We start from the raw sequence: 16,870 nt of genomic DNA, 5'->3' as shown, positions 1-16,870 counted from the left end.
AGATGAACTGGAGAGATTATCACAGTGACCATAATAAACTGACTTTGCAGAGATTTTGAACACAGTTGTAGCCTCAATGCCACCAAAAATTATTTTCTCCACTGGGTTGGGGATTGCCACCCCTTCTTTGTTGATTCTGATGCTTCCATCAATTTCATTCTCTTGAAATCTGGAAGTGGGAGTGGAGAGGAGCAAGATTTTAATGGGGCATAAAATGAAAGGATGGAATCAAAGGAAAGACAGGATATCTTTTTTTTTTTAATCAGGTTTATTAACCTGATTTCCCCATTTGAAAGTGTCCTGTTTTTGTTTGTTTGTTTAGTTATATCTAAAAAGCAGGTTTATTAGTGAAAGGGACATAAGAACAAAGGACACTTGCATAGACACAAGCGGGCAGGAAGAGCTGCCCCAAAGGGACAGGTTTTCTGAGAGAGGCCTCTGTGGTTACAGGCAGGCAGCCTTGAGGAGAGCTGCCTCCACTGAGGGAGGTCAGTGAAGAGGGTCCTGGCATGGTACAGGTCACGGGCAGGCAGGAAGCTGCTGCCCTACAGAGGGAGAGAGTTGGTGAAAAGATGAACCTGCATAGTCACAGGTGGGCAAACAGAGTGCTGCTGAAGTGTCCTGTTTTATGAGTGATAATAAATGTATATATAGTCTTGAAATCTTAAGATCACAACCACAATGAAGTTAAAAAACAGTACTAACATCTCCAAAAAAATCTTTTTACAATCACTCCCTTCCTCCCAGACCCTAGAAAACCCTGATCAGCTTTTCACCCCTATAGTTTTGCCCTTTCTGGAATGTCATATGAATGGAATCACATGGTAAATAATATTGCTTCTGGCTCTTGCCATAGTGCTTTTAAGCTCCATCCACATGCTTTCCTGTATCAGTAGTTATTTCCAAGAAACTCTTCCAAAGAACTTTTCTTAAATAATGGTCCCTATACTAGACCAGAATTCAAAACCTGCCACAGTGCATTAAATACACATCTTATCAGCCAGCAATGAGTTCTGTGCCTGATTTGTCTTTGAAGGTTGGCAATTGCTACCTTCCTTCTAGCTGTCTCTGAAGCTGATGGAACACTACAGGAAGTAAAAACTACCCCAAAGAGAGAGTCTAATTTTGTTCCACTAATTAGGACTCTTTGGTTCCAACTAATGGAAGTCAATTTGAAATAGATTAAGCAAAAGAGTAAGGTTTATTATAACATTGCAGGGGTGTATCAGATCTCAGGGACATCAAGGGCAATGAGGCTCCGGGGACCAGCCTGGATGCTGGAACCAGGAATGGGAAGTAGAACTGAGTTCTTCCTCGGTGTCTATTTGCCCACGGAGGGCATTCAACTCTCCTGTATTCAGGCTTGCTTCACATTTTCACTGACACTGTAGACTATGGTTCCCCCATAGACAAATGTGGGTTCTCAGACCAGTTTTGAGTTTCCAGAGAATAATCAGTCACCAGAGAATAATCAGCTTACAGGACTAGCTGAGAATAATCTCTATTCCAGAGAATAATCAGCTACTAGTCGAGTGCACGTTGAATGTGTGTGTGGCAGATGTAGGGTAAGGGAGGGTGCCAAGGGAATAGTCATGTGATACACACATTGAAAACATTATGATTGGGGATCCACTCTCATGAATTGGGCAGAGGTTAGGGAAAGACTGCAGGGAAGAGGGAATCATTGAAAACTTTGAGAACTAGTCACGGACTAGGAAAGATTCCTTTCCATTCTCAAATTTAAATATTAATCTACAATAAATAAATAACCTGTCTTGAGCCAACAACTGATTCTCAACTTAGTAAATAAGGAATCGGCAAGTTTAGTTTTCATGTTATCATGAGATCTAAGAATACAGTTTTACCTCATCTCATTATAGTCATCCTTATCTAGTCATTTATTTACATTGTAAATATTACTATTGTAGTGGTTTGAAACAAATTCTTATATGCATATAACTTGAAAGTATTCTTAATGTTTGTTTTCTAAAAACTAATTTAATAATTATATTTTCTCATTCCTTTCTTGGGAATGCCCTTTTAGGAAAGGTTACTTTTCCCTGAAAATTAGTGACCAGCAGTTCTTCTCTGAACCACAGTTGATCAACATACAAGCATTTTCAACACAGGTAATAACAACGCCATGAGTTAATGTTATATGCCTACTAGGTTTCAAGCACAAATTAAGTTTTCTTGTAGCTTTACTTTATTGTTTTCATAAAAATGATAAGCTAAATTAATCTTATTTCAGTTTTTTCATGAACTACCACTGGAGAAAATTTTAGTACTTGTGAGCAGTAACAGCAGCACCAACAATTACTAACACATGATAGTACTCTTCTTAGTGTTTTTTATTTAATCTCCCTGAAGAAACTGTGAAGTACTTTTAGCCCTAAAATACAGACAAGGAAACAAAGTCACAGGGAGATTATGAAACATTTCTGTAGTGATATGCTAGTAATTAGAGAGCCAAGATTTGTGCTGGTAAATCTGGCTGCAGAGTCTGCTTTTAACCATTCTATGGTGGTGCCTTATTTACTGTAATGAACTCGATACTGTAATGAACCCGATACATCAGAATAATTAGAAGTTGTTACAGATATTAAGACTTTCCTTATTCTTAGGTAAATGACTTGTTTTATAGAAATATTTCTCTCAGGTGGGCCTCCCCTGGTGGCACAGCGGTTGAGCACTGGGCTGCGAGGCTGCCCGCAGCCTCAGCAACACTGGTTCATTCCCCAGCCACCGGCGAGGGTCCCCCCCACACACACACACACAAAAGAAATATTTCTCTCAGGGATATGGAATTATGTTTGGCCGTATCCTTCCTGTCTGTCCTACAGCCAGACTGCATGGAACTCAGAGGAGTTTCCTAAGGATCTTCTTAAATGGGGCGCCAGTGTGGTCATCAAACAAACATGAGCCTGAAGAATCTTGGTCCATGATATAAAACTCAGGCTCTGTTTCTTATCACCCATCTGTCAGGTCATGCTTATGTGTCCAGAATACATGTAGTGGTAGATGCTCTAGTAACCAGGAGTGAGAGTTGAACAGCTAAAATGTGCAAAGACAGTAGCAAGAAAGAGATGGTCTAAGAGAGTTGAAGATGATCATGGTGAACCAAGACTACCTAAATATCCAACTTTTGGCAGTGTTTTACCATGATTTAGTGAGGGACACAAAACGTTGTTTTTAAAGTGATATTTTCATATTTTTGGTCTAAATATAAGACCACAGACCATGAATAACATAGATTTGAATAAGAAATGGAAGCCAAATAGTATTCACAGCCCAACTGAACACATCCCAATGACATTCTCACCTCTGGGATGACTGAAGTCGAGGAATGATTAGAAATTGATCCTAAATTAATTTGATCTCAGGTTTGGGTTAAGAGTATGAATTTTGTTTTAATTAAAATGAAACTTGTGATCTCTGTAAATATGGGTCAGAGAGATGTATCAAGTCCCAGGACTTACTGACTTAGGTGTTTCTCTGAGCTCAAGCTCAGAAGTTTGTGTTATTCTTTCTGTTTTTGTTATGTAGTTATTCCAGCCAGATGAATAAAAGGCTGAGGGTAGGTGTGGGCAAGTGACTTCCTAATCTGTGATAGTGAGTTCCCATAATTTCCTGATTTTGTTTGTTTTCCCAAAACCAAGTAAATAGATAGTAAGGGCACATTTTCATTTTACTTATTATATGAGAAAATTGTATCATTTTAAAAGTTTTACAATGGTATTTCAGAAGTGAATTTTAACCAATTCTTGGTTCACTGACATTTCTGTGATATTGTAATATGGTCTTGTGCCTCCTCGAGATTTTCTCATGTAAATTAATTTGATCTTTCTCATTTATGGATTTTGACATCGCCTTTGACCTTTCCTCTTTCAGTCTCTGAGGGTGAACCGCTTATTCCCATGTATAAAATCATAGCTTTTGGATTCTCACTTGGGAATTCTGAGGAGTAGCCATTATCTAGTTTTTCATATGTGATTATTATAATGACCCATTAGTTAGACATTACTTTAATAGATATTGAAATTTCCAGGAGTGTGCTTGGGTAATTTTAAAAAAGCCAATTGGATTAAAGAAGACAGTGTGCTGAGAAAAGTCTACAATGGTTCAACTTTAAATGATATGAAAAACTTAAGATAATGTTTTCTTTGGCTTCTGGCCTTGATATTTTTTTCTGAAGAGTTTTTTCTCTTATGGTTCATTAACTTTTATCTTTCTGAAAGAACATTTTATCTGCTTACTCTCTTTGGGGAGGGGGTCTGGAGAAATTGAGAATCTTAAAAAAAAAAAATAGACATGCACACTACATTTTGCTCTCTTGGCAATGAATTAACTGGAGGATTGCCTTACTCAGACTGTGACCTTGTCAGGCTGTGTAACCTGAGTTTGGGTGGGCCCCTGCAAATTGTAGATGACACAATGTGGAGGGACCAGGAATAGCATGAATTCAGAATGTAGTCAGGATGCTGCAACGTTGTCTAGAGTGAAAGGCTCAACTCCCAAACATACATCCAAAATTTTCATACCTTTTATTACTTTCTCTTGTATTTAGAGAGCTGATTGGGTTGATTAAGTTGATCTGATTTAAAATGCAGGAAATATAGTATATAAGTCATGATAGCAAAGACTTTAGATATTTAGAAGCAAGCAGCCCTCCCTGATTGCTTCTGATGAGTACTGCAGTCTTAAAGTAGCTTGAGAAGTCTCTAGAACTAAAAGTGTGAAGTCATCTCATTTGCTGTGATTACCATGACTGAACACACTGGTGCCAAGAGCTTTGCCTGTACAATAATTTGGCACTTTGCAGGAGCATCTAGAGTTCCTTTAAAAGCACAGAAATATCAATCAGGTTGCATACAGTTGGTTTCTAGTCCACGGGATTTTCCTCTCTTTTCCTGCTCAATGACGTCTCTTCCTCTCTTTCCCTTTAACTCCGCAGGCCCCCTATGTGCTGAGAAATGAGGTCCTCCACATTAGCAGAGGAGAGAGGGGAACCATCACCAAACAGCTGCTTGACATCCGAGATGATGACAATCCACAGGATGTGGTTGTTGAAGTGCTGGATCCTCCACTTCATGGCCAGTTGCTTCAAACTCTTCAGTCCCCTGCAACCCCTATCTATCGATTCCGACTAGATGAGCTCTCCAGGGGCCTTCTCCACTATGCTCATGATGGCTCTGATAGCACATCTGACATTGCAGTCTTGCAGGTTAATGATGGACACTCCTTTCAAAATATACTGTTCCATGTGAAGACTGTGCCTAAGGTAGGTGTCATTCTTCAGGCTCAATTTCCTTACACCAACACTTGAGGCTTTGCTGATGGTATTACTTCACAATACTCATGTTATGATATAGGCAATTATTTATTTAAACATGTATTGAGCACTATTATGGAGATAAATAGGCATTCAAAGTTTAATAGAACACATTTCCCAATCTCAGTGGGCACAATATATTTTGTTAGGATCACTTTTGATCTGAGAGATCTGACTCATGATCTTTACAAAATAGGAATTTTTTAACCTTTATGTTGATATCCTACCAATAGCAATGTGTCACTGCTCACAGGTTCTCTGTCTCTTGTTGAGTGTGATCATATGCATCAAAAGCAGTGCACCCCTGTTTTGTCTACCCTTCCAGTATAACTCATGCAGTGTGAAACTCATAGGTTATCATACTGAATCAAAAAGAATGAGTTCAACCATTGTGTTCATTCAAGTGAATAGGCTGAGGGAACTCTCTTAATGGTAATCATGGGATTCCATGGTCCAGGGTATAGGAACCCAGTAAAGAACAGTGTCTCTCAGCCTTATTTGCCATCTGTTTTTGCCTTGTACATGAGCACCTGTCCCATTATTTACTTAATGTTTTTCTTGGGATCAATTTTTTATTGTAACCTCATCCTAATAAATAAAACTGTGAAATTCTGGATTTAATATGGAATTACACTGTTTCCCCTGAAGATACTAAAATAAATGCATAACCATTTTATAATATTGTATTCATGTATGACACAAAGTTCTTAGATACTACAGTGGGGTGACTGTCACATTTTGGCAATTACTGGACTAATCACATGCATGATGAAAGAGACCTATTGAAAACATTTTTAAAATCATGTGTTACTTGATATTTCACTAGAAACCCTTTTCTGTTACAGCAAGAATGGCTCTTTTTCATAGTAGTAGATTGGGAGACTATAAGGGGACAGGAATGGTGTAGGGACAGAAATGAGCACAGTGCAGGTTTTCTGATCCAGCAGACTGGGTAAAGGAGGAATCAGGGTCCTTAGTGGCTTTTTGCAGGTCTTTTTTGCAGGCCTCCCAGCCCCCAGCAAGTCTTCATTCTATCTGGGCTCTCCGGCCTTCTCTCAGCTTCTGCTTCTCTGCTTCTCTCTCTCGGCTTCTCTTTTGGCTTCTACTGGCGTCCCCAGGATGCTGCTCTTAAAAGCACAGTCTCAGCCCAGGTGAATCCCATCTACCTATGCCCACACCCTACTCCAGGCATGCATTCAGGACCGCAGGGTTCCATCATCTATCCTGATGGCGGGAGGGCAGAAAAGCTTTTACCTTACCCTACAAATGGGCACAGTGTAGGTTTTCTGATCCAGCAGACCAGGTAAAGAAGGAGTCCTGAAACCCTCTGCGGGTTTTTGCAGGCTTTTATTGGGATTTACCGGGTACATGGCAGGTAGGGGTATCGGGGGGCCAGGAGGCTGGTAGATCTTACAGCCCCCAGCAAGTCTTCACTCTTTCTGGCATTCTCTCATGGTTGTCCTTTCTCCATTCATTCTGCTTCTGCTTCTCTCTCTGCTTCTGCTGGCATCCCCGTGATGCTGCCCTTAAAAGCCCAGTCTGAGCCCAGGTGAATCCCATCTGCATAGGCCCACACCCTGTCCCGACCCGCGGGATTCGGAGGCACGAAAAGAGAAGGGCTGAGGATTGAAATGAGGGGCTTGACAAATTGACGCTAGCATTTGCTTCTTTATTTTTCCTTTTTCCTTTTCCTACTTTTACATGGTTTTCCTTTCCCTGTCCTACTACCTTCCCTGGCCTTTTCTATGCTCCTCTCTCGGTACGTTTCTCAGTATCCTCTCTCAAAGTCTCTACACAGTATCCTTTCCACAGTCTCCCTCTCGAGGTCTCCTCGCCTCATCCTCTACGCAGTCTCTCTCCTTCTCCTCTACGCAGTCTCTCTCCTTCTCCTCCATGCAGTCTCTCTCCCTATCCTCTGCGCAGTATCTCCAGTCTCTCCCGTGGTTCCCTTCTTATCCCCCCTCGCTCCTCCCCTCGTACCTCTCCTTCCCACGGTGATTTTCCGGAAACGCAGTGGTTTCTCCGAAGGCGAAACAGGAATTGAAACCTAACTTGCGAGCATGCGCAACACGGCGCATGCTCCATGCGGCTCCGGACACACCCTACTTCAGGAGCCCACCATCAGCCATGCATTCAGGACCACAGGGTTCCGTCATCTATCCTAATGGCGGGAGGGCAGAAAAGCCTGATACTTTTTACCTTATCCTACAGAGACTTACACTTTCTTTTTAACTTTTTATTACAAATATCAGTACTTACTGAAGTACCATTAATAATTAACTAAAGAGATTGATTTGCTGAGGACAGTTTAGAAAGCACTTGGCACTTTCTCACCAATGATCACTCAAAATTTGTGATTGATCCTTGTGAAGGTGAACACCTGAAACTATCATAGTCTGCCAACTAGTTTCACAGGCCCTTGTCTCATTATTTTCAGCTGCTGGAAACATTGATGGTGGCATGACATAGATGGGAGTAAGTCAAGGCTGATTATGAGATAGAGCTGGCTTGTAGCCATCTTGCAGCTAATCCTAATTATCACCCTCTTGCAATCGCCCTGGGAGATGAGGTTTAGTTCTGAAGAGATGAAGTCTAGACAGACACAAAAAGTTTTCTTTTCTTCCTTCTTGGTTTCTCTCCAAAAGTTGTTAAAGGATTTCAGTGCAATCCTAGCAGCAGCCTTTCCTATCATGCTTTCGATCTCCATGTTTGGAGCTCAGTTCAGTGTATTTATTGCACAATCATTTTGTGTGGTGTGGCCCAAGGTTGAAGGGTGTTTCTAGGATTTTAGCTACCATGACTACCAAAACCAAACAAAGGAAAATAGAATTAATTTATAAATTAGTCATAAACACATAACTTAAGAATTCTTGGGCCTCCCCGGTGGCGCAGCTGTTGAGCAGCCTCTGCAGCACCGGTTCGATCCCCGGCCACCGTGTGAGGGTCCCACATGGCGTGCGGACCTCTCCTACCACCCACTGCTCCCCCTCAGCAGTGTACTTCCTCAGTCTGCGTGCTCTGCTCTCTGCTCTGACTCTGGTGGGTTCTCTCGCCCTCCCGCGCTCCTTACTGTGCCCAGTGCTTGTATAAATAAATGAATAAATCTTAAAAAAAAAAAAAGAATTCTTGCAGTGCTTATAACTCAAGAGTCATGTTGGTGTTTATGGTATCTGTCCCTCCTCCTCCCTCTCCCTTCCCCCTCCCCCCTCACTCCCCCCTCTTCCCTCCTCCTGCTCTCTCCCACCTTACCCTTCCTCTTCCTCTTCCAGTGTTGTCCATCAAGTGAACCAATGGCATTTATGCTAATGAATTGGGATAATGAAATCAGTGACCAGAGGCCCAGTATCCATCAGGATATATTAATAATAAATTTGATATTGTAATGCTGATAATATTTTTTAAATATTTACTGTGTTTCCTAGTAGAAATTAAAAGTAAGTTTCCTCATATCTGTATCACTCATCTTTACAATACCTTTTTTTTAAGTAAAGAATATAGACTTTATTTAATTTTTTGATGTATCAACAGAGCTAGTTTTTGGGGTTTTTTTGAGCATTTTTATTTTATTTTGTATATGTTTTGCATCATTTTTCATTGTTGCACAATGTATGCATCATCTTTACAATATCTTAATGAATAAGATTAAAGTAGAGGCTATGTGAGCTTATTCCTAAAGGAAATTCTGCTGTGGTTAGAAAGTCTTTCATTTGTTTTTAACCTTCATTAGGCACCAGCGGTTAATGTGAACTATTTTATTTTATCTTCACTAATTCTGTGATGTTTGTAGAGTTATTATCTCTACTTTTTTAAAAAAAAAAAAACCTGGAAAAAGTTTAAAAGCATTTATCTATTGTAAACATGTTTAGTCTTAGAGCTGTGATTTCAGCTTCAGTGCATTCTGGTTCCTCATGCTTAACCATGTGAGTCTTTTCATTCCAGTCCCTATTTTTCAATGTTTTGATCATAAATATTCTTATCCCCTTAAATGGATAGAATGGAGAAGTAATCTAGTCATTTTTTCAGTGTCTTATCCAAGCACTCTGGGCCCCAAGCTTCCTGGAATCTTCCCTCTGGACTTAACACATCTTGTTACAAGTGAAGCTATTTATAATCATAAGTCTACTGGAGCCCAAGAAGGAAAAATTGCTTCAACTACTAATGGCTTTCAGCAGATTTGTGGAGAGATGTGATTGATTTTATTCTGATAGCCTTTTCTAAAGATGGGCATCAGGTCCTTACCATGAGACTGGTCTACCTCTGTATTAAATTTAGAATAAGGTCACTTATGCTTATGTCTAGCTGGTGGCGCAAATGGAATGCCAAGGGGATTAGGTCTAATTCCAAATGAACAGCTATACAAATTAATTCCAGTATTGTTCAATACTGGAAAAATAGGTGGAAAATAGGTGGAAAGGAAGGGAGAGAGAGCAAAAGAAAGCTTTGTGAGGACAGGAACTCTTAAAGCCCAGCACATCAGAAGAGTTCAGTACATTTTCATTGGGCAGATGGACAGATATCTGGATGCAACAGCTTGAGTTAGGCTGGTGTCCATCCATGTTCCTGCCTTTGAGTCCATCTCTGCTGTTGGATGAGAAGCCATCAGGGCATTTCTGATGATATTGGGGTGGCCCATGTGGGACCCAGAGTAGGAGCTTGATCCATTATTGTTTCTGAAATTCTACATCACTTCCCCCTTAAGTTTTTATCTTCGGCATGGCAGTGAATAAACTTGTCTGCCACCCTCTAGGCTTATACTGAGTCACTGAGGAGAAAATAGAACCATGACTGGTGTTAAAACATGTTCTGTTGAGGGAAGGAGGCAAAAGAAATCTAAAAGATTAAAAGGTAATAAAAAATACTTTGCTGAGCAGGCTTTCATTAATTGGGTGGATTACCAAACCCCAGCCTGCTAGAGAGATGATTCTAAGGCAATTCGGTGTCTAATAAAGGACTGACATGTGTGCAGGGAAAAGTCATGCCTTTTGGTGGGTTTCTCGCCACTGCTGGGCTCTCAAGGAATTACCTTCTTTTTCATTAATTAAGGCGCCTCTGGAAATCAGCCTCTTTTTCCACTTTGGCAATAAATCTGATGATCTTTCTGACCTCATTTGTTGTTGTTTGAGCAGTTATTTTCTGCAACTCGGTAATGCTTGATGTTAAAAGCCCCCAAGTGTCTTGCTATGAACTGGATGGAAAATTCTGTTGCTAAGCTTTCTTTCTAGCTGTTTGACTTGAGAAGTCCCTCGATTTCCTGTAAGCCCACCTACCCATTGACTATCTTGCAAGGACACAGTTTGCTTATAAAAATTATAAGTATCAATGGAACAAAATGTTTTTTCCTTAGAATAAGGGTCTATCTTATAAATAAGTAAATTCTCACCCTGAATCAGGGCTATAACTTTGGATTTGCTTAATTTATTCAATTTAATGTCTAGAAAGATTCATTGCTTGGGTTATACACTTATATACTCAGAAAATGTTTGATTAAAAAAATACATGTTTATATATAAGGTGTTTGAAATCCACATGGAGAAAAGTTCTGTAATCTTGACTAGAAGGTGGAAGCTTCTACGGGATGATACATTGACAGACACAAAAGCAGTCCAAGTATTTTTTCATCATTCTTCATTTTGGTAAATAGCCTCTAAGTTTCCCCTTATATGTGCCATTCCCCATGATCCTTCCCTAAAATCCAAATGTCTTGTAAGATTAAATTTTAAAAGCTATGGCATAAATGAGACTTTGAAAATTGAGCTATATTTCTTAGAATAAATAGAATTTTAGGGTTGGTATTATATACAACTATAGTTGCCTTCTATTTATCAAAGTTTAAAAATTTTTTATGTTGAATATTTTGGCTAGGGGCTGAGGTGCACTATCAGTTGAACTCATCATTTATATCCTTAGGATGGGGGAGTTTTCATTTTGTTTCTGGGATTTTTTTTTCCTCCAAAAACATATAAAGCTTGGTTCTTACTTCTAGATTACATTCATATTTTTACTTGTAGTACAATATATAATGCTAACTTTATAACCAGAATTTCAGTATGCCTATACTACTATGAAATAAATTAGGAGAACTATTTAATTTAAAGCACTGATTTAATTATGCTCCGAGTTTTACTTGTGGGGATTTCATTGCCTTCTAATGTGGTACCCTGAAAGAGATATAAAACATCACCAGGCAGAAAATTATTCAGCTGATATTATGGCTAATTTCTTGAGCTTCCAGGGGTGTATGCACCATTGTTCTTGGAAAAAACTAGAAACAGATAAATTGCAAGACATCAGAGCCATTGGGGAAGTTGATTAAAATTTGTTTGACTTCTTGGAAACTTTAGTTGTAGAAAAGAAATGTATTGTCTTCTTGCCTTCTCTTCTTGAATTCTTTTGACCATCTTTCAAAAATATCATCTTCATCATAATGAGTGAAAAGAATACTTCTTCTTAATTACACTTCCTTTCTTAAGTACTATAAACAAATAATTTAGAATCAGAGGCATATTTATTATCCTATTATAAAGGTAAATATTCTAAAAGACCTGTTGCTAGACTTTCAAAAGATCCAACCTCGAATCTTCATGATTTCTAGATTACTCACCTGGGCTGTGCTTCTCACACTGTAGCATGACTCCACATGTCCTAGAGAGCTTGTTAAACTACAAATTGGATTGCATCAAAGTAATAAGCTGTGCAGCAAAGAAAACAATCAACAAAATGAAAAGATAACCTAGAGCATGGAAGAAAAAAAATTGAAATCGTATAGCTGAGAAAGGGTTAATATCTAAAATATATAAGGGGGCCTCCCTGCTGGTGCAGGCAATTGAGCGCAGTGCTGTGAAGTTGTCCCCAGCTTATGCAATGCGGATTCGCTCGTGGCCAGCCATGGAGATATCCACGTGGTGCGGCAGACCTCTCCTGTCTCGCCCGTTGTTCCCCTCAGCAGTGTATTTCGGTCAGTCTGCCTTTTCTGTTTCCCACTCTGTCTCTGGTGAATCTCTTTTTTTTTTTTTTTTTTCAGAATTCAAAAACACTTCCTTTATTTTAAAAATTAAACATGCCACATCTTGTAAAAGGAATACAGAATGTTTTTTGGTGTCATTTGAAAAATGAAAATTGCGAAGCTTTGGGTCTTTGAGTTACAGTTTTGACATGGGCTCTGTGGCTTCCGGCTGGCCACTGCTTGATGGCTGAATTTCCTCATTTATAAAGTAGAAGAGGATATCAGCCTTTGTGGTCTTTTCAACACCACAATTCAAAGAAATAAGACAGAATGAAGCAACAAAACAGACTTTAAAATAAAATGCTTGAAATTCATATACATTTTTTTTCTTCCTGTAATTCAGAGGATGTTTGAAAGGCATTTCAAGAAGATGTTCACAGATGCCTTTGTACCCCACATAGCCAGAGTGGGCTACACTCAGCATTCAAAAAAGATAAACACATGCAATTTGCAGCAACATGGATGGCACTGGAAGGGATCATGCTCAGTGAAATAAGCCAAAAGAAAAAGAAAAATACCGGATGGTCTCACTCATAGCAGGAATCTAGAAAACTTAAATAAGGGACCAGGAAAATGAATAACTATAAGAAAGTGAAAATCAAAATCAACAAAAAAACTATGAACCAGAGACACTTTTTGGGGGGTAGGGGGCGGGAGGGGAGGGATTGGGGTCAGAATGGGGGGGTTGCAATTGTATGGGGAATATAAAAATAAAATTTATTATAAAAAAAAATAAAGCAATGGGTGGTTAACTATCAAAAAAAAAAAAAAAGAGAAACTATGCACTTCCATATGTTACAATCCCCACCCCCAACTCTGAACTTAGAAGTGACCCAAAGTTTATCTTGATCCTCTGCACACAGCCAATGAGAGAAAGAGATTCTCTGGAGATTGGAATATATATAGTAGAAGGAGAGAACAGTGCCAGAAAAATTAAATCATGTGTACACGCCTAGCAGTGGCCACGTGTAGCCCACTCTGGCTGTCTCTTACCCTCCTGCACATCTGGCCTGTACCCCAGTTTTGTATGTATAAATAAATAAATCTTTAAAAAAAAGTTCCTAAAATATATAAGGAACTCAACTCAGAGAGGAAAAAAAAAAATTAATGGATTAAGGACCTGCATAAATACTTCTCAATAGAAGCTATACAAATAGCCAATACAATAGCTATCCAATAGCTAACCTTCAGGATAATGCAAATCAAAACCACAATGAGATTCACCTCACACCTCTTATAATGGTTATTAACAAAAAAGATGAGAGATAAATATTGGTGAGGGTGGAAAGGAAAAGGAACACTTCATTTTTTTTTTAATTTTTGATTTTGTATTTTTTTACATCATTTTTCATTTGTGTACAATCTATGCATTTTCATCTTGGTTATAGTCCCCGTAAAATTCCCACCACCCTTGTTTTTATCCTATTCCCTTCTCCCTCCTTGTAGTGTGTCTCTGGTTTATAGCTGCCTGTTGATTTTGATTTTTACTTTATTATAATTAGTCTTTTTCCTAATCCCTTATTTAGGTTTTCTAAATTCCTGTTATGAGTGAGATCATCCAGTATTTTTCTGGAAAAGAAACCCTTCTACACTACTAGTAGAAGATGTAAATTGATGCCACTACTATGGAAAACAGGATGGATGTTCCTTTCAAAATTACAAATAGAATTACCATTTCATCTAACAATCCCATTTCTGGGTGTATATCCAAAGGCAATGAAAACAGTCTTGAAGAGAAATCTACATCACTGTGTTAATTGCAGCATTATTCACAATGGCCAAAATGTGAAAGCACCCTAAAAGTGTCTGTCAGTGGGTGACTGGATAAAAAAAAAAAAAACATGGTCTTCATATGCAGTGAAATAGTATTCATACTTTTAAAAGAAAGAAATCCTGTCATTCATGACAGCGTGGATGAGCCTGGAGACTATTATGCTAAGTAAATTAGACACAGGAAAACAAGCATGATCTCACTTACATGGGGAATCTAAAAATGTTGAACTCATAAAGCATTGTAGAATAAAGGTTACCAGAGGCTGGAGATAGAGGAACTGGGGAGATACTAGTCAAAGGATACAAAGGTTCAATTACACAGGATGAACAAGTTCTGGAGATCTATGTACACCGTGGTGACTATGCTTAATAATGCTGTGTAGCATACTTAAAATTGCTAAGAGAGTTTATCTGAAGTGGTCTCACCACATACCAAGAAACCATAAGTATGTAAGGAAACAGATATCCAAATTAGCTTGATAGTGTAATCATTTCACAATGTTCACATGTATCAAAAAGATGTGTAATGCACCTTCAATATATAAAATTTCTGTCAGTACTTCAGTAAAATTGGTGGGGGGAAATAAATGCAGATTTTAATTTGGAAGGTTGCAGATGGAGTCTGAGATTCTAGACTTTTAGTAAGCTTCCAAATATTGCTGGTCTCTGAATACTGACTTGCAAGAAGTACTACCACTTAGCTTAGAAATTTAGATTCACACAGGAATTACAGAGAATTGTATTGATATAGTTAAGATAGAGATGTAATGGGAAAGACATCTGGGGTCATGTATTAGGATCACATTGCTTACTTCCTCAAAATATGAAAAACCACATCACCTTCTTGGTTCAATGTCACTGTCAGTGTTTGAGTGATGTCCATAAGCATAATCAAAGTTGGCTACGCCGATGCTATAGGAAGATTTTGACCAATTAAAGCACCTGGCCCAAGTGTATTATGTTACATAAAACTCTGCTGGAGTTCATAGGGCCTTCCCCCATCCCAGAATTCTGGCACATTTTGAAGTTCTTGGCACACTGTGATGATTTTGTAAAGAAAGGAGAAAATTCTCCAGGATTGTGCTCCTGAGGTCCAGTCACTATAGAAGATGACTTTGCTACCATTCTCCAGGCACTGTTTGACTCAGCTTCCTGGTGATTGTGGCAAAAATAGCTGTGGATGCCTCCAGAGAGGTACAAAAGAACTCATGTCAGTGACTGCAGAGGAATATTTGTTGTCTGCTCTTCTGCATATTTGTCTCCTGGGAGTGCTGTTTGCTCTATTCTATTATTGGCGTATTTGAAAGTAATAACAATAATTTAGAAAAGTGTTCTGTAATGCCCTTTTTTGAAATATCAGATTTACCCATTTTTAAACAACTGAAAACTGGCAGCCTTGCTAATCTTATTCAGTGGAAAATGTCCATTATGAGGCTTTGGAAGAAGGTGTGCACCTTGCAAAAGCACCTGGCAATGCTTTTTTAATGACATTAGCTAACAAGCTGATTTCTTCCAGCCAGCTACTCCCAACTGTTGATAAGACTTCAGTTTCAATCAGCCATCAAGGCCTGTCAATTCTGCCTCTCTGTTGTTTCTGGAATCTATTTCCAACTCTCCCTTCCCACTGCAGTTACCTTCTCATCTTCTCTCACTTGCACTGCTACAGGAACTTGTTAAATGATTTTTACAGCTCCATTCATCCCAGCTCTGGTCCATCTCTTCCTGCTAGAGTCTGTCTTTCTAAAATCAGACCTGATCATTCCATTTCCTTCCCTAAAGATCCAGGTTGACTTTACAATACCTACAAGATTAATACAGGTGTTTAAAATAGCTTCTACCTTCTACTAACCAGCCAACTTTTTATTCACCTACTCCTCTGGCTCCCTGAGCCTCTACTTGCACCAGGTTCATGGATATTTTATTAAGAATAAGAAGTGGGTTTTCATATATTTGCCTTTGCTTGAACTCAGCCTTCTACCTGAAATCTCTTTCACCACTTCACTACTTGGAAGCCCATTTTTTGTTATTTAAGATGGAAATATTTCCTTAGGAAAGCTTTCCCTGGCATTCCTTCCCCAATGAGAAATCAGCTTCTTCCTTTGTTTTCCACAGCACCTGTTCCAGCTTCCTAAAAACATCACTGTGATGCATCCTATTTATGTGTCTCTCCCTCCACTAGACTGTAATTTCTGAAACTTGTTTCAGCCATCCTTAGATGTCTCAGGACTCTAGCGAAGAACCTGCACATAAATGTACTTAATGAATAGTTCTTGAATGTCAGTGAATGGGGAAGATGGAAGGACAAATAGATAGACAAACGAAATAAAGAAATGGGGAGACTTAGTCTTCATGAATGACATAAGTTACTTACTTATGTTAACTTAGAACAAAAGTAGGACAAATACATATGTACACATATGCATTTGTATCCATATATAATATGCATGCATTATATTTATATTGTGACTCTAAAGCTATGATTCTCTACTATTAAATAATCTTTAATAGCAATAAGATCTGAAAACTTATATTTTAAAAGACTGTCATTTTGTTATTTTACTTGGACCCAATTCTTTGCTCTTTCCTTATTCTAGAATGATGGCAGTCTTCGACTTGTGGCTAATTCAATGGTGTGGGTTCCGGAAGGGGGGATGCTACAGATTACCAATAGAATCTTACAGGCTGAAGCTCCAGGTGCCAGTGCCTCAGAAATCATCTACAAAATTACAGAGGACTACCCTCGATTTGGTAACTCTTTTTTT

At 38.9% G+C, this 16,870-nt stretch overlaps 1 protein-coding gene across 1 annotated transcript in view; it reads left to right on the top strand.

Annotated features, from left to right (window-relative positions):
- Positions 1 to 16,870, top strand: part of FRAS1 (Fraser extracellular matrix complex subunit 1) — a gene marked incomplete at its 3' end in the record, with an annotated part of 442,801 nt that overhangs the window by 301,998 nt on the left and 123,933 nt on the right. Inside the window, exons 28-30 of the mRNA XM_084232972.1 lie at positions 2,045 to 2,129; positions 4,955 to 5,281; positions 16,703 to 16,856. Of these exons, the coding sequence (XP_084089098.1) occupies positions 2,045 to 2,129; positions 4,955 to 5,281; positions 16,703 to 16,856 (566 nt within the window). The remainder of the gene's footprint in view (positions 1 to 2,044; positions 2,130 to 4,954; positions 5,282 to 16,702; positions 16,857 to 16,870) is intronic.

Source organism: Talpa europaea (assembly GCF_964194135.1).
Source record: "Talpa europaea genome assembly, chromosome: 5".
NCBI lineage: Eukaryota > Metazoa > Chordata > Mammalia > Eulipotyphla > Talpidae > Talpa > Talpa europaea.
Note: the sequence above shows the minus strand (reverse complement) of the source record. Positions and strands in the feature narration are given on the sequence as shown.